Genomic DNA, 26,140 nt, shown 5'->3' with positions numbered 1-26,140 from the left:
ATTAAATAGATGGAGATGGCTTATCTATCACCAAATTAGCTTGATCCCACCTCCAGGTTGCAGCTTGCATCAGTCCATTTCTGTACAGATCCTAGTCCAAGCTCTTTTTTTCTTCCTAGACTCCCCTCCTAACTAGTTTCTGTAATTTCAGGCAGCCCTCCCACTCCCCTGTCCTTTCGCCACAGAACATAACTCAGACCTGTCACTCTTCTGCTTAAGACCCTGCAGTGGCATCCACTGCCTTGGGATAGCACAGTCTTCACCAGGTCCTGGAGGCCTGTACCACCTGCCCACACTGGCCACTCTGTCCTCTGGCTGCCTCTGCAAGGCTCGGGCCAGCAGCACTTTGCCTGCCTGGGAGTCACTGCACACCCAGAGCACAGTTGCCTCCTCTCCACCTACGGCTCACTCCTTCTCACCCTTGGAGAGAGGCCTTGGCGCCCTTGCTTTGCCCCCAGTCTTTCTTACTGCAATTAGTGATACATGTTTTTATTGGTTTAATATACGTCCTTCCCAGGCTATTGCCGCAACGGCAGCAGAAACCATGCCTGTTTTGTTCTCCATTTTATCCCCCATCGCCTAGCACGGCGCCAGGCACACAGTGAGTGCTCAGCCGGCTTGGCAGAGTTCTTATTTACATGCGTGATGCCAGGAAGTTGGTATCCGCCCGAAGTCGCAGAGCCAGCGCCCGGAGCCCGCGCTCGGAGGTCCCGGAGTCTTTAAAGGAGTCTGGCAGAAAGTCGGGCGAACTCTGAGCAGTCCCAGAAGGCGTTTCCGGGCTCCCAGGTCTGCTCCAGCGTCTGGCAGGGGGCCCGCGGCCCGGGGGCGTGGCCGGCGGCGGCAGTGCCCGGGGGGGCGTGGCCGGCGGGGGCGTGGCCGGGCGGGCGCTGAGTCACGCCGGCCGAGGAACGCTAGCAGAGTAACGGGAGCGGCCCGCGGGAGCGGCGCGACGCGGCGCGGGGCGGCCGGCAGGTGAGGGGCACCTGGGCGGGCTTTCGGGCTCCCCGCGCCCGCAGGGCCCGCTGGGGCGCGTCGGGGCCCGGAAAACGCAACGGCCGGCGTCGGGAGGTCGGTGCGCCGGAGTTTTGGCCTTTAGGGGAGAGGGTGGTCGGCTAGGATACGGGGCTTAGCCCTGCACCACCCTAGTTCCCCCAAAACACAAACCAGGGAGGTTTGTTCTGGCGAGGGCATGGCAAACTCACCCCCTCCCCGTCCGCCCCCCGAAATCCGTGCTAGGTCTCCCAGGTAAGACGGGCTTCCACTCCCCCCATCCTGGGAGTGCTCCGAGGGTCGCCGCCGGGTGGGGCTGGAGTCACAGGCAGGGGAAAGCCTCCGGCTCTAGGAGGGAAGTGCCTGGGTTACCTGAGTGTCCATGGGCTCAGGGGGCACCGTGAAGTCCGCTTCTCCCCTCCGCGAAGCCCAGGGTTCCGCGGGAGCAAAGGCCGGCGGTCGCTGAACTAACTCTGATGGGGCTGGGGGAGCCTGGGACGCCCGAAGTCCGCCGGGCGCTGACTTTCCAACCCCACCCGCTAAACACAGCCGGCCTTTCCCCTCCAACAAAAGTCCCTCTGACCCTGAATGTACAGTGAGGCGGGGACGGAGGAGGCGCGTGGGAGCTGCTGATCCCTCGGGAGGACAGCACGGGCGGGAGGGTCAGACATAGTTTGGGAAGGGGCTTCCAGGTGTCCCGGCTCTGCGCCTTCTGTTTACATATATATGTAAAATATATAAATATGTAAAATTACAGGGAAACCTGCTCAGATTCTAGTGTGTGTGTCCGTGTGTGTTCATGTGCACACGCCCCAAGCTCTCAGACCCGGCCTGCCCTCACCCCAGCCCTGGAGCCCTCCGGGGAGCACTGTGTGTGACCCTGCACCTGGAACAGCCCCGGTCCCGGGGAGGAGACTGAGGGCCTGCCTTGCTGAGGACTCAGCGGTTAAGTGGTGGAGTGGGGCAGAGCCTGGGTACTCCAGGGCCAGCCTGGTCACTGTCTGGTAGTGAAATGAGGAAGCCAGGGTCCAGACACAGGCAGTGAGCAGGCCCTGGGGATGTTGAGGGAGCTACAAAATGACTGGCTCCCCGGGGGGATGGACAAGTTTCGTGGCCTAGGTTTTCAGGATGGGAGTGTCTGTGACACTGGAAGGAGCCTGTCTTCCCAGACCTACCCTTTCCTGGGGGAGGAAAGGACACCCCGTCTTCAGATTTTGAGTCCCTTTCAGAAATTGGTCTTTTTTGAGTTATATTTCGTTTGTGTTCCCTGGGAGGCTGGCCATGGAATGCCCACTGTCAGCCTGGTCCCCAGTGTCCAGTGAGGGAGGCCACCCAGCCCTGCGCCCCAGGTGGAGAGGGGATGTTCATGGCGCCGGGAGTCACACTTTAGCAGCCCTCTCATCCAGGACGGCCACCCTGGAAACATGGCTGTGGAGATGCACCCTCGATGTAACCAGTAACAACTCAGAAAGCTGCGTGTTTTATTTGTAATCTCTGTGAAGCTATCCTGGGCGGCATCCTTGCTCTGAGCAGAGCCCGTGTGGTTCCTGCTGTCCATCTTCTAAGGCATGACCTCTCTACAGTTTTGGCATAAATGTGACTTCCTCATTTTTCATTGGATTCCTAAAAGCCCTGGGTCTGTATTATTAGAGAAGAATCCGCCTGGGATCAGGCTGGGTGCCCTTAGCAGAGAAAACAGGATTTACTGAGAAAGTTTCTATGTAAACCAGATTGTGTGTGTGTGTGTTGGTGGGAGGCAAAGGTAGAGTTACTTGAGAGTTGCTGGGCAGTTGGGATGTGTTCTCTTGGACCTTCTTTGATCAGAGAATGCCAGCTGTTGCAGTCATTACAGACCTGTGTGTATATGTCGCTAGGTACATGTGTGTGACTGCCCGTAGGTGGGATTAGGCTCGACGTGCTGTTCTATTACTTGGCTTTTTCATGAACAAACTTTTTTTTTTTTTTTTTTTAAGACTTTGGTTTTTTAGAGTAGTTTTAGGGTCACAGCAAAACTGTGGGGAAGGTATGGAGATGTCCCATCTGCCCTGCCCCCATGCATGCATAGGCTCTCCCATTGTCAACATCACTCATCAGAGTGGTCCATTTGTTAGTTGATGAACCTACACTGGCATAATCACCCAAAGACCATAGTTTACATTATGGTTCACTTTTGCTCTTGTACATTCTTTAGGTGTGGACAAATCATAAACAAACTTTTCATGCAAAAAAGCATCCACTCTGAAAACAAAATGGCTCCAGAATATTCCACTGCATGGGTGTCTGGGTGTATAATAGTGTATCCTGTAGTCTCCCATTGCTGGAGTTTTCCACTGATTGATGGATTCTCCCACTGAGGCTGTTTCCCAGCACTACTGCTACATTAGAACATCTAATTCCACATCATCAATTGCACACATGCTTTCTGAGCACCTATAGCATGTGTGGCTGGGAATGCAGGTCCATGGCTGAAGTCCACAGTTTAGGTGTCTGGCAAAGCAGGTTGTGGCTGAGCAGAGGGGAGTCCAGCTGTCCTTGAGGGCCAGGCAAGAATTGGCACGGGAAAAGCCAAAGGAGAGTTGGCGTGTCCAAGAGTGTTGGGCAAGGGAGGCTGCGAGGAGGAGGGTGGAATCTGCTTGAGCACTGCCAGCCCCCATTCCCCAAGTGGGAGTGTCAGAGGTCAGGAGAGGAGAGAGAAGAACAGATTCCCGGAGAGGGCTCAGGAGGCTTGGAGTGTGAAAGTGCCTTCCCTCCCCTTGCCCTGCTGTGGCAGCCCCGCATGGGCTTGGGTCCACCCTCAGGCCTCAGACCCACCACTGGGAACTCCGGAGAAGCAGTTTGCCTTCATTGAGAGGTGTGTGTAGTTGGGTGAGGCCAGCATTTGCCCTTTGGGGAAGCCAGTTGATGATTCTGGGGTGCAGAGGGAGCAGGGGTTCAACTCCTTTGGCCAACCCACTGCTGATCAGGCCTGTGCTGGGGTCTCTGGGGTTTCTCTCTTCCCCAGGAGGGAGACCCTGTGAGGGGCTCAGGGCGGGCCTGGTGGTCAGAGCTGGCGAGCATGTAGGCCCGAACGCTGCCTTGGTGTGACAGGCCCGCTGTGTGTGCTGCCTCCTGTCACCCTCCTGGCCTCCCCACCTTGTTCCCTGAACTCCTCCTACCTACTCTCATTCTGCCACTGGACTTCCTGGCCTAAGAAGGCCCCTGGCACCAGCTGTTTTTCAAGGCTCCTCCCTTAGCTTCCTGGGGTTGTCCAGTGTGACCTGACCCCTGGTGGACTTATCTCCCCAACAAGCTATGTAATCTCTTTCAGGCCTGTGCCTAGCCAGCTTAGAAGCAGAACTCTGGGTGTTTTCCTGACCTCCTCGCTGGCTGCAGGCCCCAAGGGCAGGCCGGTATGGAGGGGGCCATGCTGAAGGGGGCAGGTGAAATGCACCCCGTCTGTAGCCTGCCTCATCTCCTGCCACATTCCCAGGCCCTGCTCAGCAACTGGTGTCCACTCCTGGCCTCTGCCTGGGCTGCTGGACCCTCTTGGTCCTGGTCCGCAGGAGACATTCTCCTTCTGGCCCACTTGGCAGATTCAGTCTGATGAACACTCAGGGGACCATCTCTGGACAACTTTTCTGGGAGCCTGGAGCAGGGAAGGTGGCACTGCCTGCTGGGGACTTGTGCTGATCCTAGTCCTGCTGAAGGGTCAGTGTCCTCCTGTGTAAAATGGGTAGTATGCACAAGCCTCAATGCAATGGGGACCATTTAGCCAATGAGAAGCAAAGTTAAATCCCTTCAATCTCCTGTGCCAGATCTCCCGCCCCTTGCCCGGGCTCTCCCCACGCCAGGGGAGAATTAGGCAGTGGGCATTTGAATACCACTGAGGACAGTGCCTGGAGGTCCAACCGTAAACTACCTGCATATGTGGGAAGATCTGGGGACCATCTTGGGGGCCACCAAGTCTTGGAAACCTACTTGTGCAAGGACATCTCAGGGTGTCCCCTCCCATTATGGGGGCTAAATGGAGGCCCAGAGAGGGATGGGGTTGTGCCCCAGGCATACAGATGATTTAGGACAGAGTGGTGGCCTTCCAGCTGCTGCAGTGTCACCTGAGAGGGTCCCAGATGGGCTGGAACACGCTTTCCCATCAAGCCTTTTGGCAGCTTGCTGTCTGTCTTCACGGTTGACCTGAGTCCACTTTCTCCTTCCTTGCCACCCACCTGCTTCCTTGTCCCCTACTATGAAGCGCCCCACCCCGTGGCCCACGGCAGCAGTTGGGCCTCTTACTGTGTTCTGTGCACTGTGAGCTTGCTTTCTTTCCTTCATGTCTCCCTGGTGGCTGGTTTATTTCTGCCTCCCCTTAGAGTCTGGCACAGGCCAGGAGGTTTGATTGCCTGTCGCCCCTGAGCCAGCATCTCCCAGCAACGCCCCTGCTCTTAGGATGTCAGCTGCAGGCAAGGCTGTTCCTCAGACAGCTGGGCTGCCGCACTGGAGAGCCCTGAGGCCTGTGCCGTGAGCTGGGATTAAGCTGGGTTGGGGACAAGGCCCCAGGCCAGCCCCTGGCCCTTCATGGGGGCAGCCTCTGGGATGCCGTGGTGACCCAGGCCCTTGGGAGGGCGAGCCTGGTGGACAGCCTCCCAGGCCGGTTGGGGGCAGTCCAGGCAAACTTTGCTCGCTTCTCCTTTTTCCTCCGTGCTCAGCGGTTCAGCGTCTAGTGACCCAGCTGAATGCTGTCCTCTGCCTCAGGTGTCCTCCAGTGTCTGGCTCTGGGCCAAGGGTTCTCGAAGTTTAGCTCCTCAGGGACTCAACCAAGGTTTGTTCTCAGTTTGCTGGGAACTGGTCAGGTTCCCCTAGTCCACATGCAAGCATGCCCCTGGGCTGCCCTGGCCTGCAGACCTGGCCCTCCGCCCTCTGCAGACTCTCTCCTGGACGGCAGCTGCCCCGTCCTGGGCCTCGAGCAGGACTGTCCCCCTGCCCTCCTCACTGGAGCCTGTGTCATCAGCGCTTCTCCCCAACCCTCTTTCTTACCAGCAGACGTTCCTTTGCGGTCCTTAACCAGCGCCATTTCTTCTCCTGGCAGACATTTCTTCCTGCTCCCTGTCTGCTGGGGAGTGTCGCCCAGCCGTCCTGGTGTGCCTTTGCTGTCCCAGGAATGCTCAGGGGAATGACCTGCCCATTGTGATAACCTGCTAATCATTCTGCTTAGACCCAGGGCTCGCGTGGTGCTCGTGAGCTGGGCGGCAGCTGGGTACCACGTGTCTTCCGTGCAGTGCTCGAGGAGGTTTGTGTTGTTCCTTTAGAGCAGCCTCTGCTCGCCACTTCCCCACAGGTGTGCCCACCCTTTCTTGTGATTGTACACCTGCCCAGCTCCCTGAGCAGGTGCACCTACACCATCCACCTGGCTCTTTGAGTTTGCAAGCCTGCCTTTACAAGGGCAGGGACCATAGCTGTCTGTGTGTCTCTGACCACAGGATCCACAGCACAGAGCACGTCAAAGAGCAGGAGCTCAGTTAATGTATGTTGTTGAGTGAACAAATATATTGAGTGACAAAAAGTGCAGAACAGTTTGTTTGATGTGTGCAAAAAATCATCATGATTGTGGGTGCACAGAATCTCTCTGGAAGGATTCGTATGAACTTGGTAACAGTGGATGCCTTGGAGAAGGGAACTGCGTAGTTGGGGGATGGGATGGAAATAGGATACACTGTTCCTTTGGAATTTAATTCAAGTTTTACGAAATTGGAATTTCATTAATAGATGATTACATAATTTTAAAAGATCAAGTCTTGGCATTCGAGGCCTTTCTTGCTATGGGCCCACCCTGGCCCTCCCAGCCCTCGAGCCCCCTGACTCCCATGTAGTCTCTCTTCCTATCCCAGCAGTGCCTTGTTCGAGATGGGGTCCCAGGTGTCGATGGATGTGGGAGCTGTGCATGTGGTGATCGTGGGCGGGGGCTTCGGTGGGATTGTGGCCGCCAGCAAGCTGCAGGCGCTGAACATCCCCTTTGTGCTCGTGGACATGAAGGACTCATTCCACCACAATGTGGCAGCTCTTCGGGCCTCCGTGGAAAGTGGTAATGGACTCTTTTCTGGGGCTTTCTTTGTGAGAGTGGTCTTGTCACTGCTGTGGGTCTGGGGGTGGTTTTCTCTGCTTACGGCAGGGTGCCTAAATTCCACTATTAGACAAATCCTGGAGAATCTTAAGGTCACTGGCCTTTAGCAACTTCCATGTCAAGGCCCCAGAAGTAAGAGCTTGAGCTTCCCCGAGGATCTGAGCCCTGACTGGCACTTGAGGGGGTAGCGAGTACCCCAGATAGACCACTGGCCCAGCTGTTTGGCCCAGGGTGCCCCTGTTGGAATGCAGCTTAGGAAAGGTTCTGAATTGCTCTGGCCTCCCATGGGCAGCCCAGTTTTACACTGTGACCTCCTTTGTGTCCATTCACCAGGGTTTGCCAAAAAGACATTCATTTCCTACTCAGTGACCTTCCGGGAAAGCTTCCGGCAGGGCCTGGTGGTTGAGATAGACCTGAAGAATCAGACGGTGCTGCTCGAGGATGGGGAGGTGAGCACAGCGGTCCTGACCCATCCCTCTGCTGTCTTCAGGAGGCCCTGGAGGATGAGGCTGCTGGCAGGAGACCTGGGCAGGGCTCCTCAAGGGCTGAGAGAGTTGTCTGTGGCCCCTGAGCCACCCTGGGTGCTCAGCAGAGAGCAGATTCCTCATAAGAGAGGCCTGAGCACAGCAACCACAGGATTGTGGTGGCAGACGTTTCTGGAGCCCGTCCTGTATCCAGGCATAGTCGTAAGCCTTATGCAGTCTCGTGTAATGCCCACTGTGACTCTGCGAGGGAGGTGGCGTAGCCTCACTTTACTGAGAGACCAAGTGGCTTGCCCAGGATCCCCCAGCTGGTCAGAGACTCAGTGAGGATTTGAACCCAGGCAGTTTCACCCCAGAGCCTACACTCTGAAGGCCAATGTCCCAGACCGGCTCCAGGCCCAGCCAGCCCAGGGGCACCCTCCTCGCTGTCTAAAGGGTGGCACACACATGACCCCACAGCCCCTGGATTGGGAAGTCATTGGGGGCAGAGATTTTCTTCCCTTGTATGTGCATCCTTAGCCCGGGGTGGAGCGTGGGGCCCAGCACATGCCTTCAGTGACTTGAGCACTGTCGGTGAGCTGCCACCAGTCCACTTGTTGTATCGAGGGTCATCTCCAGCTGGGACTCTACTCTGTTCAGAGCTCGGGGGGATTGGACAAAGGAGACCCAGTTCCTGTCCTCAGTGCTTATGTGATTTAGTGTGAACTGGTCCTCCCTGAAGCACTGTAGGGCCCGAGAATCTCCTGCCTGGCAAGGTTACTGAGTCTCTTTGTGTTGTGGCTTTGGGCCATGCTGTTCCGAGTCCTGGAAGGGCCCATGAGGGCGTCTCAGGTCTCCGGTGGGGAGAGAGGGCTGAGTAGGGTACACACCCTCAGGTCACCCTCAGGTCCCGTCCCAGCAGAGCAGCTCTGGTTTAGTCAACTTTGTATATATTTAGGCTCCAAACAGAATTTCCCTCCCTTCCTTTCATCTGTCCATATTTTGTGGGGCAGGGGGAAGTTTCTTCTGAAATGCCTAGGCAGTTCTAAACTAGCTGCACATTGGAAGCTAGAATCCTACTTCCTCTGCACAAGCAGTTTGCTGTCCCGTTTGCTGTCCTCGACTATGGGGAGCTCATTTGCCCACCTGTTCTGAGTTGGGTGGCTCTGGCAGGAGGTAGAGTCTGCTTCCTTAGGCATTTCCCAGGTTCTCGGGCCACGCTTTGGCCTAACCAGTGTGATGGTTTTCTCCCCTCAAAGGAGGGCTGCTCGGTGTACCCAGAGGGGCCTCTCCCACCTGGTACCCCTGCCTTGTGGGCCTGAGGTTGGACGCAGACACCAGGCCTGCCCTCACCTTTCTTTTCTCTGCCCCTCACAGGCCCTGCCCTTCTCACATCTTATCCTGGCCACGGGTAGCACCGGGCCCTTCCCTGGCAAGTTTAACCAGGTTTCCAGCCAGCAGGTTGCCATCCAGCTCTACGAGGACATGGTGACGCAGGTGAGCTGCGCGCTGACCAGGTGGGGCAGTGAGGGCAGACCGGGCGGGCCCCCTGGGAGAGTGGAACAGCTGTGGTGACACCTGGGGCTGCAGCAGGGAGACCCCTGGGAGGTGTTCGGGAGGCTGCAGTGGCAGCCATAAAGGTGGAGAAATCTAGAACGAGATCCTGAGGGGAGACCTTTGGACCTATTGTTGAGGTCTGGACATGAGCACCCCAGACGTGCCTGTGTAGCGACTGTGTGACCCGACTCGTCTCTCCTGGGGCTCCCGTTGGCACAGGGCTTTGTGTTTTGTGGAGCAGGCTTGGATCCACGACCTCAGTCAGTTGTTGCAGGGATCCTGAGAGGTGGTGGGTCAGGCCTGCTGTTGGCCCTGAGCAGCCAAGGCGTGGAGGCCCACAGTAGGTGCCGGGGGTGCTGCGTGCCGGAGGCAGGTCATTCCCTCCCTGCGAAGCTGCCGAGGAGCCCGAGGCTTCTTGCACAGCCGTGTGTGGAGGTTGGGAACCTGGTTTGAACTCGCACAGCCCTGGGCCGAGGTCTGGAAGGTGGGCAGGTGGGGAAACCTGCCTGGGGCTGTTGTGAGAGTCCTGGAGGTGATGTGGGAGACGCCCAGCAAGGGCCTGGCCCTGAGGGAGCGCATTTGACCCCACGTTTGGAAAGGGTTCTCTGCTCCTCTTTAGCTGAGGAACCCACCCCCTCGGCTGCACCCCCAGGCGGGGCGGGTCTCAGGGTGGGTTTCCCATTTTTCTTCTCTAGGTCCAGCGTGCACAGTCCATCGTGGTGGTGGGAGGAGGCTCTGCGGGAGTGGAGATGGCAGCAGAGATTAAAACAGATTACCCCGAGAAAGAGGTGGGCAAGCATCCTTGGCTTTGAACTCTCAGTGGTCAGCGTCTTTCTGTGTTGTCTCTTGACTGTCAGGCATTTCTCTTGGTGGGGAGGCCGAGTTCCCTTAGCATGGAGTGGGGTTGTGTGTTTCCCGTCTCCTGTCTCCTCTGGTCTGCACTTGGGAGTCCCCTAAAGGCCTGTTCTGCTGTGAAATTTTCCTGGAGAGCCAGGGTGTGTCCTCATTCAGTGAGGTGCCCTGCCCTCTGGTCCAACCAGAAGGCTCAAGCCCGGGGAGAAACCTAATAAAGGGTTAACTCCGGTGTCCCCTGCAGTGTTCCAGCCTTTGGGATATAAATGGAGACTTTGGTGACCTCTTTTTGCTGATGACTAGCTGGGTCAAAGACACCCTCACTTGGTTTTTTGTCTGGGACAAGCAGCAGCTTTTTTGGTGTTTAAGAGATGGTAGCCCTCACCCTGGACAGCCCGGGTGGTCCATGCCCTGTGACAGTGTGGGGAGCCTGCAGTGCAGCCCCTCGACTGCCCATGCTGGGGAGGGACTGGCCAGCGCTGCCTCCTGCCCATGGGTGGGTGGCCCTGCTCCCTTCTGATGATGGAGGGACGGAGTTCCTGCCTGGAGCCCTGGAGAGGAAGAAATCCCGACAGGCTGGCAGGTTTGGCGAGGGGCTGAGTGACGATCGGTAATTGTGGGTCCTCGACGCCAGAGCTTGCTTGCAGCTGATGCCAGATCAACTTCTGAGCGCCACACAGAACCTGTGGATGTTTTTTTTTCCCTGGGGAAAGGCAGGCTGGTTTTGAAAAGTAAGATCCATATGGGCTAATTTAATTATATGGTTGTTCTCTGACACATTGTTGGAAATTATTATGAGTGGTTGATATAGAAGTTTAATTTTGATTTATGGGGTAAAGAGCAGTCTGAAGTAGTGAGTAACTCACTATAATTTCCATATGTTTATAATCAGTAGACAAATAAGAGTAATAGCAGCTACACTTTATTAAGGACTCAGTCTGTGCTGAGTTATGTGCCTTAAGCACATTTTCCCATTTTGTCATTACAAAATTCCTGTGAGTGGGACCTTGATCCCTGTGCTGCTGAGTCTCTGGGAAGTGTCCGAGTGAGTATCTGAGATGGGATTTCAGCAGGCAGTCATTTCAAAGCCTCAGCTTTGAACATCATTCCAGGCTGCCTCCCACTTCCCTGTGCTGACCCAGACAGCAAGCAGACATGCCTGGAAGCATCAGTTTTAGAACCAGCCTTACTGTAAGTGTCAGCCCGATTTCTAGTTAGAATGTCAACAGCCTATATATAGACTGCATAACTATAAGTGCCCAGGGATGCTTGAAAACAATTTTCCATGTGGACCGAGGTGAGGTGTGGCTTGTGGAGCACTGTGCGGCTGTGGTCGTTTGGCTCCTGGGGTAGGCCAGAGCTGAAAGAATCCTAGACTAGGCGGGGTGGGCTCCAGCCCAGCTCGCTGTTAACTCTTCTGATGTTGGGCGCATTACTTCTCTGGGGCCTCAGTTTCCTCACCTGTAAACTGGAGGCAGGGGAGGAAGTGGGGGAGAGGGACTGATGTGTTTTTAAGCCTCTTTGTGTGAGCAGGAGACTTGGTGGCTCCTTCTGAGGCCATGTGGTCATTTGTCCCCAGGTCACTCTCATTCACTCCCAAATGGCCCTTGCTGACAAGGAGCTCCTGCCCTGTGTCCGGCAGGAAGTGAAGGAGATCCTGCTCCGGAAAGGCGTGCAGCTGCTGCTGAGTACGTGCAAGTTCTGCTCCTGCCCTGCCCCTCTGCCGGCCTAGTGAGGTTTGGTTCCACGGCTTGGTCACTGCCTTCAGCTTATGGGTGACTGTGCTCATCCCAAGCGGTCCCTATGTCCTGGGTGTGAACGTCAAAGCCCGTTAGAGCCTTGCTGTCCAACTGGAGGTTGTGTCTCCTCAGGTGGGGCAGAAGCCCTGGTACTTGTGGGATTTCCATGCCATGGGGGCAGTGCTGTCCTGGCTGTTGCTTTGGCCACAGTATGAGTGGTACCTATTTGTTGAATGATTTTTAAAAAAAGCCTCTCAAGGCTTTGACTTGAATTATGTCTCTGTGGTGGAGAGAATAGGTTGTATTTTGAGGGTGGTGAGGAGTGTGGTTTGCATCCAGAGCAGGAGGGAAGAAGTCCACCCAGCAGGTTAGAGTGTGGGGCTCTGACCCCAGGGGCATGAGCTCCTTGCTTTCCGCGGGTGGGAGGTGTCTGCTCTGTGATGGCCCCGGCTCCTGGTCCCCTCCTAACTGGCTGTGCACTGCCCTGACTAACTTTACTCTCAGGCGGTGCGGCTAGCGGGCTGCTGCTTACAATTCTTGCTCTCGCCTTTGTCGGGGCTGTGCCCGGAGGGCTCCTCCTGCCTGGTTAGGATGGTGAAGCTGATAGGGGGGTGTGGTGGAGGTTCTCCTCAAATAGCTTTTCCCAGAATTTCTTGGGAAACTCAGCCTCACTTCCCCAAATGGCTTCTTGGAACTCTCCTCCCATTGGATCCCTTGGGGCCGGGGCCAGATATCCCGATTGTGCTTCTTGGGGCGGGAGAGTGGCCTGGGAGTGGGGAGGGAAGGCGAGAGTGGCATGATTGCCTTGTTGGGCCACAGGAGACCAGGCTTCCTCGGCCTCCACGGTCTCCAGCCTTTCCCAGGTCAGCCTTGGCTTGGGCCCCAGCCTTAATGACATGCCCAACCCTCTGCCAGCCTGCTGGTCATGGACCTCCCTTGACAGGTGAGCGGGTGAGCAACCTGGAGGAGCTGCCTTTCAATGAGTATCGAGAGTGCATCAAAGTGCAGACGGACAAAGGCACAGAGGTGGCCACCAACCTGGTGATCGTCTGCAACGGTATCAAGATCAACAGCTTTGCCTACCGCAGTGCGTTTGGTAAGCAGGAGGCTGAGCCAGGGCTGCTCCCAGGCTGCCCCCTCTCTCTAGCCGCCTGAGAAGGCCCAGGCCTGTCTCCCAGGAATTGGCATCTCCCTGCCTTCCCCCTCCATCCCAACAGCTCGTTTGGTTTCTTCTGAATGGTGACATCCAACTTTAAGTTCAGGTTCAGGTCCACTCTTGCTGTGCTTTCCTCAGCTGTGATGATGACTTAGCCCAAGGTGGCCCAAGTGATTTCCAAAATCAGGGCCCGCCCCCTAGTGGTGAGAGATAGGACCAAAAATTTCCGTTTTCTGTCACTTTCCTTCCTACAGGGATGCGGGGTAATTTCAGGTCAGGTCTTTCTCTATTCACGGGTTCACTGCTCTCCCCACACTCTGACCCAACCTTTTGGCCATTTGGGAGTATGGCCAGTAATGTGGCCTGTGTTCTAAAGCTCAGCGTTGAACCGTCTAGCTAACTGGAGGTGGGGGAGGTGGATGATGGCCACCATCTTTGAGCTGGACACTCAGTGGCTGCTTCTCAGGCTCCAAGGTTGCTGTGTCCCCAGGTCTCCGTCATTCCTGGATAAGGAGCTCCTGCTTTGTGTCCTGCAGGAATTAGCCAGTCCCAGAAGAAGGAAGGCACTTCAGTCCCTGTGTGGGCATGGGATTGAGAGCTTATAATGGATAGAGAGCAGAGAATTTAACACTTAATTGTCCTAATGTTGTAGTTTCAAAGATAAATTCTTTTAAGTCCCTTAAAAAGAAAAGCAGTTTATGATTTATTAAAGCCCTGCATTTATCTTAAAAATATGACCCATGTTCAAAAAGAAATTTAAGCCTTGGCTAAGTTGTAACTTAATCATTGTAAGTTAATCATTGTTAATCATGGTAAATTATAAAGACTTATATGCATTGTATAAAATGGTACTCGCTGTCCTTCTGACCAGCCTCCACCCTGGAGTAGCGACCTTTGCAGGAAGAGTTCTGAGGTGGAGACTTCAGGCAGAAACCAGTTAGGTGGGAGGCCTGCCTCCTGAGGATGCACCCTGGAGGGCAGCCTGACCACACCAGAGCCCATCGGTGCCGCGTTCTGGTCGCCATTGAACACGCAGCTCAGGATCCTGGTTTTGGGGTTGGTTTTGCCCAGCAGATAGTCACCTGGCCAGCACTGGTGCTCTGAGAGTGAACAAGTATCTCCAGGTGGAGGGCTACAGCCACATCTATGCCATCGGCGACTGCGCCGACGTGAAGGAGCCCAAGATGGCCTATCACGCCAGCCTCCATGCCAACGTCGCTGTGGCCAACATCATCAACTCCATGCAGCAGAGGCCCCTCAAGGCCTACGTGCCGGGTAAGGGGAGGCCCACATGCGTCACAGTTGTAGGAGAGTTGGGGTCAGACATGGTGAAGCCTTTTTGGACTTCAGGATGACTGACTCCTAGAACAAACTCTCAAAGCTGTTTATTACAGAAACGCCCCCTAGAGCTCTTTAAAGATAAATCAGGGACTCACCCACCTCCCTAAAAGTCTTAGGCGTTTCCTTGCCCTGAGACTGAAGGCTCCGGGAAGGGTTTGCGCTCTGGGAGCTGCAGGCCCCTGAATGCTGGGCAGGGTTCTCATTTGTGCATGTGTCTCTGCTCCACAGGCTCGCTGACGTTCCTCCTGGCCCTGGGGAGAAATGACGGCGTGGGCCAGATCAGTGGTTTCTACGTGGGGCGGCTCATGGTTCGGCTGGCGAAGAGCCGGGACCTGTTGGTCTCCACAAGCTGGAAAACCATGCGGCAGTGTCCACCCTGATGGCGAGGCCAGGCGGGAGGTGAGGTACTGCCGCTGCCGGGTGATCGAATTCTTGATGAACGGGACCTGCCTGACAAGTGCCAGAGGGCAAAAGCGCTTTTTCTGGAGTAAAACGCCACTGATGTACTGACCAGAAACACAACTTACAGAAAACCAAAAACTAGGAGAGAGACGCATTTGAGAAAGACCCCGCCTAGAGGATTCTTTCTGGGTTTGGCAGGTCTACCTGCACTTGTGCTGGCTGAGTGGTTCACTTGGTCCTAGGAAGGCACAGCCAGCCGTCTCTGCCCCAGGAGCCTCTTGGATGTGCACGTGTGCGCGCACGTGCTCATCCACCTGGGGTGTGGCATTCACAGCTCTCAGGGTTGGAGAGAGAGCTGGGTCTCCTGGTGGCTGGCATCTTGTCTCTGAGGGCAGGAAGGAGAGCCTGCAAAGTGAGACCAGCTAGGGGAGGGGAGCTGTGGTGGAGATGGCCTGCACCCCAGCCTCTCCCATCGTAGTGGGGCTGGGGAAGCCCACACATCCTGCAATGCCTAGGTGGTTAACAGGAGCCTAATTTTAAACTGTTAGCCCCTACAGTCTTTAATCTTCATGAAACTTCTGTATTTCCTTTTTAGATCCTGATTATATACCATAGGTTTACATATAAGAAGAAAGAGTCAGATAAAGTTTCCCTCCTGGTTAGTTCATCCTACCAGAGAGTGAACTTTTACAGAGATAAATGGGGGTTAAGACCAACGCCTGGCCTGCCAGCTGCGGGAGGTGTTCAAGGAAAGGCCGCTGAGCTGATGTGGCCCTCGCGTGGGGTGCCATCTGGCTGGCATTCGGGGGGTAGAGGGAGGTCGGGTGAACCCCTGCTTGCTTCCAGGCTGCTGTCATGGCACATTTGTAAGTGACAAAACTCAAGCTGATGCTGGGGGCAGGGGACCTTGTGGGAACCTTTGTGGTTTTGTGCTTGCGGTTTCCTGGCAAACCCCAATGTCACCTATCTGGAAGCCCAGCCATGTGGCAATAAAGCCTGCCACCAGCCATGTTAAGCTATGTAAGTGACTCCTACTTGCGAGAGAACTTCCAGTCAGGAGGAGCCTATTTTGGACCACGTGGGTTAGATCTCTGTAGCAGAAGTGGTTGATGAGTTCATGTGAATAAATTCAGGCCCAGACCTGCCCACCCTGCCCCACCCCACCCCCTTTTGATGGTGGCCGCTGGGTTCTTGGCCAGAGTCCTGGGGCACCAGCCTCACTAGGATTCTCAGTCCATCCCCTCTTGGCTGTGGCCCATGTCTGTTCCATTTTGTTGCCCAGGCCTCAGGGAGACATCCTCTCTGCCAGAGGATGGCCGCCCCACTGGAGGCTTCACCAGGGCTTTGTTCCTGTGGACCAAGGCCAACCAGGCTCCCCTTCTGGAAGCAGGACCTGCCGCCTGAGAAACACAGGCCATTCTGGTGCTGTCTGACCGCGGGCCTAGCATGGTGGCAGTCTCAGCCCATTAGCGACAGGCCTTGTTCTATTTATAGCACTCTAGAAGTATCTACCCATGGGGACACAGTTTTCCAAACTGAGGAAAATGTTGCAATAAAACAATATGTTGTAAGAAAGACACTGGATCTTTTATTTTTTTTTCCTTTCATTTTCTTTTTCTTTAAAAAAACCCAAAAAACAAAAAAAAGCCTGAAGCAAAACTTTTGTAGGAGTAGTTACAGATGGGGGGGAGGGGGCACTAAAACAGGAAAGACAAGCACCGTGGGATACCTGCCTTGTTTTCTTCTCTTATCACGAACACAGACAGCCAGCAAAGCCCAAGTTACTTTTACGCCCTCTTTCCTTGCAAAAAGGAGAAACAGAAGATTTTAAGAGTTTTGAAAGAGTTTTCTTTCTCTGTGTGTGTGTAAAAGTCAATGCTATAAATCTAAAACGAAGTCTGTTTTTTTTAAAAAGTTCTAAAACAACAGGAAGAAAACACATGGAAAGAACCCCTCGTGGAGACCTGGTTATTACAGACTGAGGCTCTTTTTAAGGAGAATATAAACTGCAGAGGCTCCTTCCATGGGCAGGACTTGCTCCGAAGCCTCTGCTACCCGCTTCCCTTTCAGCCACCCTCTGCTCCCCTGCCGTCACCCTTCCTTTCTCCTTTTAAAAAATAAAGCCCTGCTCCTGTGACTTCGCTCCTCCTCCCATCCCTGCTGGCAAGTGCGGCCGCGGGCACGGGGCGGCTACTTGGTGTCGAGCTTGGCCATCTCCTGCACGTAGATGCCGATGCTCTCGCTGTCGAAGAGCAGGAAGTAGACGTTCTTCAGCGAGGACGCACTGGAGTCATCAAAGTGGGCAGAGATGGCTTTGAGGGTCACCTGGGCGGCCGTCTGTTTGGGGAAGCAGTTTCTGGGCCAAAGGAAAAGAAGAGCCAATGTCACTTTGTTCCCTGGGACCCATGGAGTAACTTTACCCTCAGTTTTGGTGGGGGGTGGTGTGGTTCCTTCTTACCCTGGCACCGGGCCCTCGTTCCTATTACACGGGGTCTCCCTGCGTGCAGGCTGGTCCACGCATGGTCTCCTTTGACCCTAGTCAGAGGGACAGCCTGGGCGGGGCACAGGCAGGGGACGCTGGCCCCACTTTACAGGTGCTACACTGATGCAGAGAGGTGCAATGGTTTTAGCCAAGTTCATAGGACTGGCTGGTGAGCGGTGTCCTGTGCTTGAATCTATGTCACCTGACTCAAGTCGAGCTCTGCTTTAAAAACACTACCAATTCAGCATTTGAAATACCTGGTCTTCAAAAAAGCAAATATGGGTTTTATTACCTCCCTCAAAACTGGTTTATCTACATGCCAGCCCTGGGCTGAGTGGTTAAGTTCACGCGTTCTGCTTCAGTGGCCTGGGGTTCACTGGTTCAGGTCCTGGGTGTGGACCTACACACCACTCATCAAGTCATTCTGTGGCGGTATCCCACATAGAAGAACTAGAATGACCTATAGCTGGGATATATAACCATGGACTGGGGCTTTGGGGAGAAAAAAAAAAAGAGGAAGATTGGCAACAGATGTTAGCTCAGGGCCAATCTTCCTCACCAAAAAAAGCATATTTAAGACTGGTTTATCTGCTAACCAGTTTATTTCTTTTTCGCTGAGGCAGATTAGCCCTGAGCTAACATCTGTGCCATCTTCCTCCACTTTATATGTAGGTTGCCGCCACAGCATGGCTGATGAGTGGTGTAGGTCAGCACCCAGGATCTGAACCCGTGAACCTGGGCCGCTGAAGTGGAGCACAGAGAACTTAACTACTATGCCACAGGGCCAGCTCCCAAATAGACTGTTGTATTAAAGGGCAAAATTGTATGTTCAAAAGTGCATCTTCATAATTCCTTTTTCATGCACTTAATGTTCCTCTCACTAATGCATATGGACGTGCCAATGTTAATTTCAGCAGCAGTGACTCTGGGCAGGGCCCCAAGCAGGAGGAAGCCATCATAGAGCTGTCTGCCAGGCTGGATCATGGCACCACACTCTGGGGATGCAGCCATTATGGTCATTTGGGGTCAGCTGCCAAGTCCCCTTGGGTGGGTTCAGGATGGGCCCTGCCTAATATGAATTCTTCTCACTTGTATATTGTGTCGCAATCCAGAACATCGTGCACGTGGTCCCAGCTATGTAAAGAATCCAGCCTGAAGTGCCCTGGGCCCGGGCTGTGGAGACCCAGCACCAATTGCTTAGGGTGAGGTAGGATTACAGCAGGAGGCTAGACTCATTATTTCCCTCTTAGCCTTTCCACGGCTCCAAACAGACTCTTTAGAGTGTAAACCATGTTTGTGTTAGAGGGGCATCTCTCAAGGGAGAAGGCGTTCAAAATTAAAGCAGTGACTCGCTTTGGCTGTGAGCGTGCAGGGAGAGGATATGCTGCATGTGAGGACAGAGAGCCTCATTATTTCCCTGAAATGCTGCTCTTGCACCCAGTGGGGGTTTGTGACAAAAAATCATTTATCCTAACCTCCCAAAGCAAACCCTCGGTGAGAACCTTCCACTGCTCGGCGTGTATTTGTCACAGCCTCAGCCTCCTGGCTCTCCTGCCCCCTGGAGCAGCACAGGAATCCCCTGGGGATGCTGAGACCATAGGTCTGGGGTGGGGTCGCTGCTACTGGCCGTGGACCACTTTGAGCGGCAGGCCTTTGAGCCTGGTCTTCTCTGATCATGTGTCCTAGACAGGGACAGCAGGTGGGAGCGTGGGCTTTGAACACGGCAGACTCTCAGAAAACAAGCTGCCCTCCGTGCTCTCCAAAGCTGCCCTCTCCCTGTGTTCTGAAGGATGGAAACTGGGTTTCTTGCCCTGTCACCTGGTCAGCAAGCTTGGCTGCGCTGGCAGTCCTTGGTTATGTCTTCTAGAATGAGCAGACTAGGTGTGAATAAGGGGAGGGCAGCTGGTGCCCAGGGAGAGGCCCAGACTCAGAGCCCCCCGCCCGCCTGGAGGAGGGCACTTACCTGCCGCTGGGGAAGGGTGGGAACGCCACAGACTTTAGCTTCTTGTCCTCTGCTGCTGATAGGCAGTTTTTGATGGTCTCTTCAAGCTGTTCTTCACATTTGTCGGATCCCCACTGAGGGATGTGACAGTGGATGACAAATTTGGCTGCGAGTCCGCTGGATTGGCTGACGGCAGCTGGGACATGAGAGAGAAATGCTCCAGGTAATTTCCTATGCCTTCACCTTAAGCCAGGGGGTTAGGTGGGACGTCATGTGTACCTCTTAGATGCGGGGGGACTAGGAAGCAGTGGAGGAGTTGGCTGGACAATGTTCCATGCTTCCAGCAGGGACTGCACGTTTACCAGAAAGCAGGAGCTGTGTCGCAGTTGCTTTGGACAGTTGGCACAAGCTTCAGATAAACGTGTTCAGTGCTGATGTGGCAGCATGTGACTTTCACACGGTCTGCCAGCTAGTCACTAGGTCAGGCTGCCTCCTGACGATGGCTCCTAACCAGAGGTACACATCAGAAACATCTCTGGTGGCTGTGGCGGGCTGAGGAACAGCCTCCCCAAAATGTCCACGCCCTAACCCCTGGAACCTGTGAATGCTACCTTACATGGCAAAAGGGACTTTGCAAATGCTATTAAGTGGAGGATTTTGAGATGTGGAGGTGATCCTGGATTATCTGGGCGAGCCCTAAATGTAATCACCCAGGCCCGTGTAACGGGGAGGCAGGAAGGTCAAAGCTGGGAGGAGGCCCTATGACGACAGAGCAGATTGGAGTGATGCAGCCAGGAGCCAAGGGATGTTGCAGCCTACAGGCGGGAAGAGGCAAGGAACCACTCCTCTGAGAAGGAACCAGCTTGGCCAGCACCTTGATTTTTAGTCTTAAGACTCACTGTGGCCTTCTGACCTCCAGAGCTCTGAGAGAATAAACATGTGTTGTTTGAAACCACTAGGTATGTGGTAATTTGTTACAGCAGCAACAGGAAACCAATATAATGGCTTTTAGGTTTTTAACAAATAGATATGTCCATCCCCGGCCACCCACACCTCCTGACCTAGTGTGTCTGGTCTAGGACTGTGCTTGATGATGTTAGGACCCGCTGTACCTGGCTGCATGCTCCCTCGGACAGGGACTGCCTTTTGATCAGCTCTACATCCCCGAGGAGTCTGCAAACAGCAGGGGTTCAAAATGGGTGGTGAAATTGAATTTTGCCAGCCTCATCCCATAATTTCAGATCATACTCCTTACTTTGCTTTTTACTCCCCCAAACCCACTTCCCACCAGTGACACAGCTGATAAGCTCTGTGGGTGCTGAGGAGCTCGAGGGAAGTCCTGTGGCTGTTGATCCCCAGAGGAGGGGTTCAGTCGGACCCACTGGCCACTCTCCAGCCCCCTGGGGCAGCTGTGGCTGCAGCCATGTGCTGCTCACTCCAAAGCCACCCGCCTGGGGGAGCTGGGGCTCTGTGCCACTTGTGTAGTGGGAGTCCCTGGCCCTCCTGAGTGGCCAGGCTCTGGGAGCTGGGGGCAGTTTAGGCAGCCTACAGTCCCTGGGGGCAGCGTTTGTAACATAAATGTGTGCCTGCTGCCTTCTGGAGCGGTGTGTGGGGTTGGTTTGAAAGATTTATTTGAAATATATGATGCCCACCTAGTTTATGAGCAGTGTTTCCCAGCGACATCCACACTGTTGGAGAAGCTCTGACTGCACGTGGGGGTGCAGGGGCACCCCCAGTCTGTCGGCTGAGCCTGTATGTTCCGTGCCTTCTGATGGAGGGAGTGAGCGAAAGAATCAGCCAACAGCCTCCACTACTACGGAGGCAGCGGTCATGAGTGGGGTGACTCTACGACCGTGTACATTTGGACAGAAGCAGAACATCCCTGCTGGCCTTGGAGTCTGGGGTTGCTCTGCAGAGACCCCCGTACCCTGGGGACTGGCCCCGCCTGCTGGGGGCAATTTTCCCGAGGCCCTGGCTGCTCTCAGATGCTGGAGAGACTCTGGCTCTTCACAAACTGGGTTGACTTATCCGGGTTGACTGGGTTGACGTATATTTAAAATATGATCACGTTACCAGCTGAATGTCATTCTTTTTAATGTAAAGTCATTTTTAAGTAAGAGGAATATATTCCTAATGGCAATGTTAACTCAAACATTTAATCAAGAAAAAAATGGCGTGCCTCTCATTCCTTTGATGCCCTCTATTTACACTAGATTTTGAAAGTTTCATGATCACACATCAGCCTAAAACGACTATTTCCATGACAGTTGGAAATGGAAAACGCAGCTGTAGCTGTAAAGATTTATAGTGTTCTCTAGAGGGGCCAAGGACTGGGACACTGATATTTGGTAGAAAATTATTATTCTATTAACACTCTTTATCCGATATGATTGATGTCACCTGGTGAGTCACCTTCACCTGGTGAAGACCTGTGCTCTGAGGATGGCAGTGCTACTGCAATGAGCTTCCAGAACTTTCCCTCTGGTGAGCCATCAGTGTGGAAGGGCTGACACCTTCTCAGAGTCACACAGGGAAAGGGGGCTTCAGGGTGGTCCCCCTGCCCCACTGGGAAGCTGCTACTGGTCTCGGAGACACCGTGGTTTTCCTTCTGCCTCAGTTTCCTGCAAGAGTTTCTCTTCTTCCTGCCCATCCGGCCCAGTGCTCTTCTCTCTGCTGCAGGAGGTGCTCAGCCCTGGGTCCTAAACAGCCGTCTGCAAACCATTTTTCTTTTCAGCTTTCACCAACTGCTTACCAGTGATGTGCACCTCAGTGACCTTCCTGGTGCCCCGTCTGGTGCCCCAGGTCCAACACGTGCCCAATGAGATCATCATTCTCTCCCGAAACCCAATTCCCCTTTCTCCATCTCTGTCACTGGACCCACCAGTCAGTTTCCTCTGACTTGTCTCTTCCAGACCCATCTGCTTCATTTCCACTGCCACTGCCCAGCCCTGTCTCAGCCCGCTTCCCGGCTGAAATCAGGATGCACCTTACAGTCGCTGTCAGCCTGGACTGAGCCGAGTTCTTCCAGAGAGAAGTTGCATTTGCTTTTATGCCACCAGGGAACACTACCAGTCCAGGGTCATATTCCACTAACTTCTTTGCCTGAGATGTTTGGGCCACACTGGATTTGGCTGCAAATCTGTGGGAGTACCGACTTGTGGTTCAGATTCTCTAGTGAGGCTTTTTTCTCCTCGGTCCACCCAATGCCAAGGTCAAGATGTGGACTGGCTGCCCTTTTTGCATGGTGGGTTCAGGCCTTGCTTGCTTTTAAACTGAATGTGTCGTGGCTTTATGTGGGGTCTACTATTGGACACCTCATCTTGGAAATTTATCCTTTCTTTTTTTTTTTTTTAAATATTTTATTATTTCCTTTTTCTCCCCAAAGCCCCCCAGTACATAGTTGTATATTCTTCATTGTGGGTTCTTCTAGTTGTGGCATGTGGGACGCTGCCTCAGCGTGGTCTGATGAGCAGTGCCATGTCCGCGCCCAGGATTCGAACCAACGAAACACTGGGCTGCCTGCAGCGGAGCACGCAAACTTAACCACTCGGCCACGGGGCCAGCCCAAGAAATTTATCCTTTCTTAATGGGATAAACAGTAAGAGCACATCTTACAAATGATAGTGTTTTAAAACTCAAGGAAATATGATATTAAAACCTGAGGAACTGTCTCCCCTTTTCCAGATTCACCTCACCAATCCCTTCTTTCCAGTATTTTTTCCACTATTCCCTTCTTTCCACTCTTGGCCCGACTGTGGATACTTAGACCAAGCAGATGTGCACCAGTGTCTCAGCTCGTGATTGCTTCCTGCAGCCCCTCCTCCTTCTGCAGTCACTTCTGTTTCTTCCAGTGAGGCTTCTGCAGTCCTTTCAGCAAGGGGCCGTGGATTTCTGACTCAAATTCTGCATGTCTGAAGTTGTGCATCTTTTACCCTCCCTCTTGAATAATAACATAGCAACGTGTGGAATTCTTGGTTGACAGCTTTTTCCCCTCATTGCTTTGAAGATATTTCTTTCCCGCCTCCAGGCATTCTTTGCCCAGGAGAACCGTCTTTACAAACAATCAGCCTTTCCTCCTGGGTTCCTTTGCAGGTCTCTCTTGATATTTGAACTTGTGAAGTGTCATCACAATGGGCCTGGTTTTGGATTTTTTCATTTATTATACTCAATATTTTCAACCTGAGAGCTCATGTCTTTCATTCTGGAAAATTCTCAGCCATGTAGTTTTTAAATACTGCTCTCTACCTTCCATGTCTGCCTCTGGGACTTGGTTTAGAAGTGTGGCAGAGCCTCCATTCTATGTGGGGGCTGGTTTTCTCTCCTTCCTACCCTCTCAGGCAGTTGCTGGGTCCCTCCCCAGACCCCTGTCCAGATCCAGTCTCATATGGCCGATTCGGAGCTCTGTCTCATGGTCATACGGGGTACGTGGCAGATCCACATGCTGAGCCAGTGGGCAACATGGCCCCAGGCCTGGGTGAGGGGCTCTCTGCTACCGGAGGAAACAGATTTCACAGTGGCCATGGTCCTGCATGGAGGTCAGAGCTTCGGCTCCTGTGAAGGCCATGGGAGTTCTATCCAGCCCTTGTTTTGAGCAGTGAGCTTGGCTCTGCTCCCCTCCAAGCATGAGGTGATTCTGGTCCCGTCACCGTGTAAGAGGTGACCTGCAGATGGCCCTGCATATTACCAGACGTGCCCAGCTGCTGCCGCGTGCAGCTCTTCTATCCTTGTCCACACGTACGTTTATCTTATAGTTCAGTGTGGCTCTGTCTTAAAATTTTAAAGAAATTCTATCTATCATTGCTAGATGGATGGGGAGTGCTACGGGCAGACTGTAAAGTGTGGACTCCTGTTCTTTCTTCACTGGCAGCCCCCATTACTTTCCGAGCAATCACATCTGATCATGACAGTCCTTGGCTTAAACTTTCAAAGGTGCCTGTCTTGTCTCTATAGGGTCAGATCTGGATCTTAGCACAGCCCATGGGCCCAGGCTCATCTCTGGCTGCTGTTTTCTCCTACCTGCCATCTCCCTGCTGGCTCATGACCCGAGCTTTCTCACACACAGTGCCCTACTGCCACCATGTCCCTGCCCCCAAGTGGGTCTTACATCCTCATGGACCTGCCCCCCGCCCCCCAACAGGGCAGAGCTCAGCAGTGCTGTTCCCACCTCTCTGCCTGCTCTGTGCTCACGTGTATATCTATCTGTCTTTCTTTCCAGACTGTCCAGTGCTGAGGGCAGGAGTGGGGGCTGTCTTTGGAGGCCCAGCTTCAGGGCGGCACTTGGCACCAACTAGGTGGTCACTGGGGGTGGTGTGGGTGGGAACCCAGATCTGAAGTTGGACCCAACTGTCAAAAAGCTCCCCAGTAGCCTTGAAAACAGATGTTCAAAAAAAACATGGGCACAAATGTTCATAGCAGCTCTAGTTACAACAGCCAAAGGTGGAAACAACCCAAGTGATGAATGGACAAAAAAAAGGGAATATTAATCAGCCATAAAAAAGAAGGAAGCACTGACACATGCTACGACACGGATGAACCTCAAAAACATTATGTTAAGTGAAAGAAGCCTCCTCAATATTTCAGGGTTGTATAATCTTGCTCACATGAAATGTCCAGAAGAGGAAATCCATTGAGACAGAAGGCAGACTGGTGGTCGCCAGTGTCTAGGGGAGGGCCTGACTGCTTAACTGGGCTCTACTGGGAGTGATAAAAAGTTCTGGCACTAGAAAGTGGTGATGGCAGAACAACACTCTGAGTGCACTTCACGCCACTGAATTGTATGTAGACTTTTAAATGGTTACCATGGTAGACCTTATGTCATGTGCATTTTACCACACACACAAAGTTATCCAGTAGCTCCAGACCATTTTTGGATGATCTGATGCAAACTGACTGGAACTATCCAGATGCTTTCTAGTCCCCGAAGTATATGAAATGATCTCCATGGGCTCCTCAAATTATCTAAGAGACGCCAAAACAGCTTTCTGATTAGTTATGGCATATTTTGCTTTGCAACCTGAACGGGCATGAAGCCTATCCTGCTGGAGAGGAGGGTGGGGAGGCCGTGCGGGGGTGTGGCCCAGCTCCCCTCTTACCTTCAGCAACCTCCAAAGGACCTTGGGATTTTCGAAGCTCCTTTACTGTTTCCAAGAACTCTTTTCCCCCAGCCTTTTCCAAGGCCTTACCTGTGAAGGAGAACAACGGGAAGCCATTCTAGTTGCTCTTTTCAGTGTCATTAATTATACTATTTGACATATTTTTGCTAGGCCTTAAAAAAACAACCCAATCATGCCTAGAAAGTAGGAAGCAAACTTTGCACTTGAGAGACTGGCTGCCAGTGGCCACGGTGGCAGGGTCTCTGGGCCTCTGCCCAGCAGGACTTAGACTCTAGTCTTAGAAACTTAGATTCTAGTTTTAGAAATGGTTTTAAAGGAACGTTTTAGGGGGTGATTTCGCCATAAAGCAGTTGCCAGCATGAATCCTAAAGGTGATCTTTTTAAAAAGCTGAGGCTCTAGTGTTGAGTTCTCTGGGTTCAGTACCCACGTTGTATTGGTTAAATGTGTCCGAATTTCATGGCAGCTCCCCACACTGGGAGCAGCTCACAGACCCTGCAGCCTGCCTCTAGTCACCAGCTCCTCCGTGGTCCCAGGGCCACCGGTGGGGATGCAGCCACATGGGGAACTCATGCCTAAGGTGACAGATGGCTCAGCCGGAACGTCTGGTGGAGAGCTCTGGGGTCCTGTTCCCATCTCATGACCACGGTCCTGCTGGGAGAGCCCTCAAGTCTTCAATTTCCTACTCACTATTTCTGGGCTGGGCTTCCAGAGGCCATGTGGACCCCCGGGAGCTGGCAGGACTCCACCTCTGTGCACCTCAGGCCTCTGAGATGACATGTGCGTGTTCTGTCCAGACTAGGATGGCCTGCTCTCGAGTCGGGGATGAGGTATTTTTTCTTCTTATGAATTTGGTGATCTGGATGTCTGGGCAAGTCTCAGCTCTCTCTATGGTTATTAGTTGCTGTTGTTATTATTATTATTTATTATTCAGTTCAGAGGCTTCCCTAGAGGCTGGGCTCCACACTCAGACACTCAAGTATACTTTGAGGCCACAGTACATTGTGCAGATC

General features: G+C 53.5%; 2 protein-coding genes across 52 annotated transcripts in view; one reads left to right on the top strand and one right to left on the bottom strand.

Annotated features, from left to right (window-relative positions):
- Nucleotides 1–848: 848 nt before the first annotated feature.
- On the top strand, nucleotides 849–16,729 carry AIFM2 (apoptosis inducing factor mitochondria associated 2). Of its 50 annotated transcripts, none has more exons than XM_070226761.1 (11): nucleotides 895–972; nucleotides 6,185–6,253; nucleotides 6,855–7,045; nucleotides 7,418–7,533; nucleotides 8,923–9,042; nucleotides 9,798–9,890; nucleotides 11,534–11,642; nucleotides 12,637–12,789; nucleotides 13,924–14,124; nucleotides 14,419–14,589; nucleotides 16,508–16,729. In XM_070226761.1, the coding sequence occupies exons 3-10, from the start codon at nucleotides 6,868–6,870 to the stop codon at nucleotides 14,568–14,570; spliced, it is 1,122 nt and encodes a 373-aa protein (XP_070082862.1). In that variant the 5' UTR covers nucleotides 895–972; nucleotides 6,185–6,253; nucleotides 6,855–6,867; the 3' UTR covers nucleotides 14,571–14,589; nucleotides 16,508–16,729. The 50 variants fall into 50 exon arrangements, with proteins under 50 accessions (XP_070082801.1, XP_070082736.1, XP_014588824.2 ...); XM_070226740.1 differs by having other exon boundaries at nucleotides 6,852–7,045; XM_070226731.1 differs by having other exon boundaries at nucleotides 905–972; nucleotides 6,834–7,045.
- The window catches only part of MACROH2A2 (macroH2A.2 histone), a 50,856-nt gene continuing 40,876 nt past the window's right edge, over nucleotides 16,161–26,140 (bottom strand). Inside the window, exons 7-9 of one of the 2 annotated variants that reach the window (XM_005602433.4) lie at nucleotides 25,109–25,198; nucleotides 19,038–19,212; nucleotides 16,161–16,948 (exon numbers count right to left, since the gene is read on the bottom strand). In XM_005602433.4, the coding sequence (XP_005602490.2) occupies nucleotides 16,783–16,948; nucleotides 19,038–19,212; nucleotides 25,109–25,198 (431 nt within the window). In that variant the 3' untranslated portion in view covers nucleotides 16,161–16,782. The remainder of the gene's footprint in view (nucleotides 16,949–19,037; nucleotides 19,213–25,108; nucleotides 25,199–26,140) is intronic. The other variant, XM_023644212.2, reaches the window with a different exon arrangement.

This window comes from Equus caballus, chromosome 1 (assembly GCF_041296265.1).
Source record: "Equus caballus isolate H_3958 breed thoroughbred chromosome 1, TB-T2T, whole genome shotgun sequence".
Classification (NCBI taxonomy): domain Eukaryota; kingdom Metazoa; phylum Chordata; class Mammalia; order Perissodactyla; family Equidae; genus Equus; species Equus caballus.
This window is presented reverse-complemented; position numbering and strand designations above follow the sequence as displayed.

What these genes read in the sequence shown, in the direction of transcription:
- AIFM2 (XM_005602427.4), top strand. Translation starts at nt 1,190, where the DNA reads ATGGCAAACTCACCCCCTCCCCGTCCGCCCCCCGAAATCCGTGCTAGG. An exon ending in TCGGGCCTCCGTGGAAAGTG is followed by an intron (nt 7,046 to 7,417) that starts GTAATGGACTCT and finishes TCCATTCACCAG; the next exon opens with GGTTTGCCAAAAAGACATTC. An exon ending in TGCTGCTCGAGGATGGGGAG is followed by an intron (nt 7,534 to 8,922) that starts GTGAGCACAGCG and finishes TGCCCCTCACAG; the next exon opens with GCCCTGCCCTTCTCACATCT.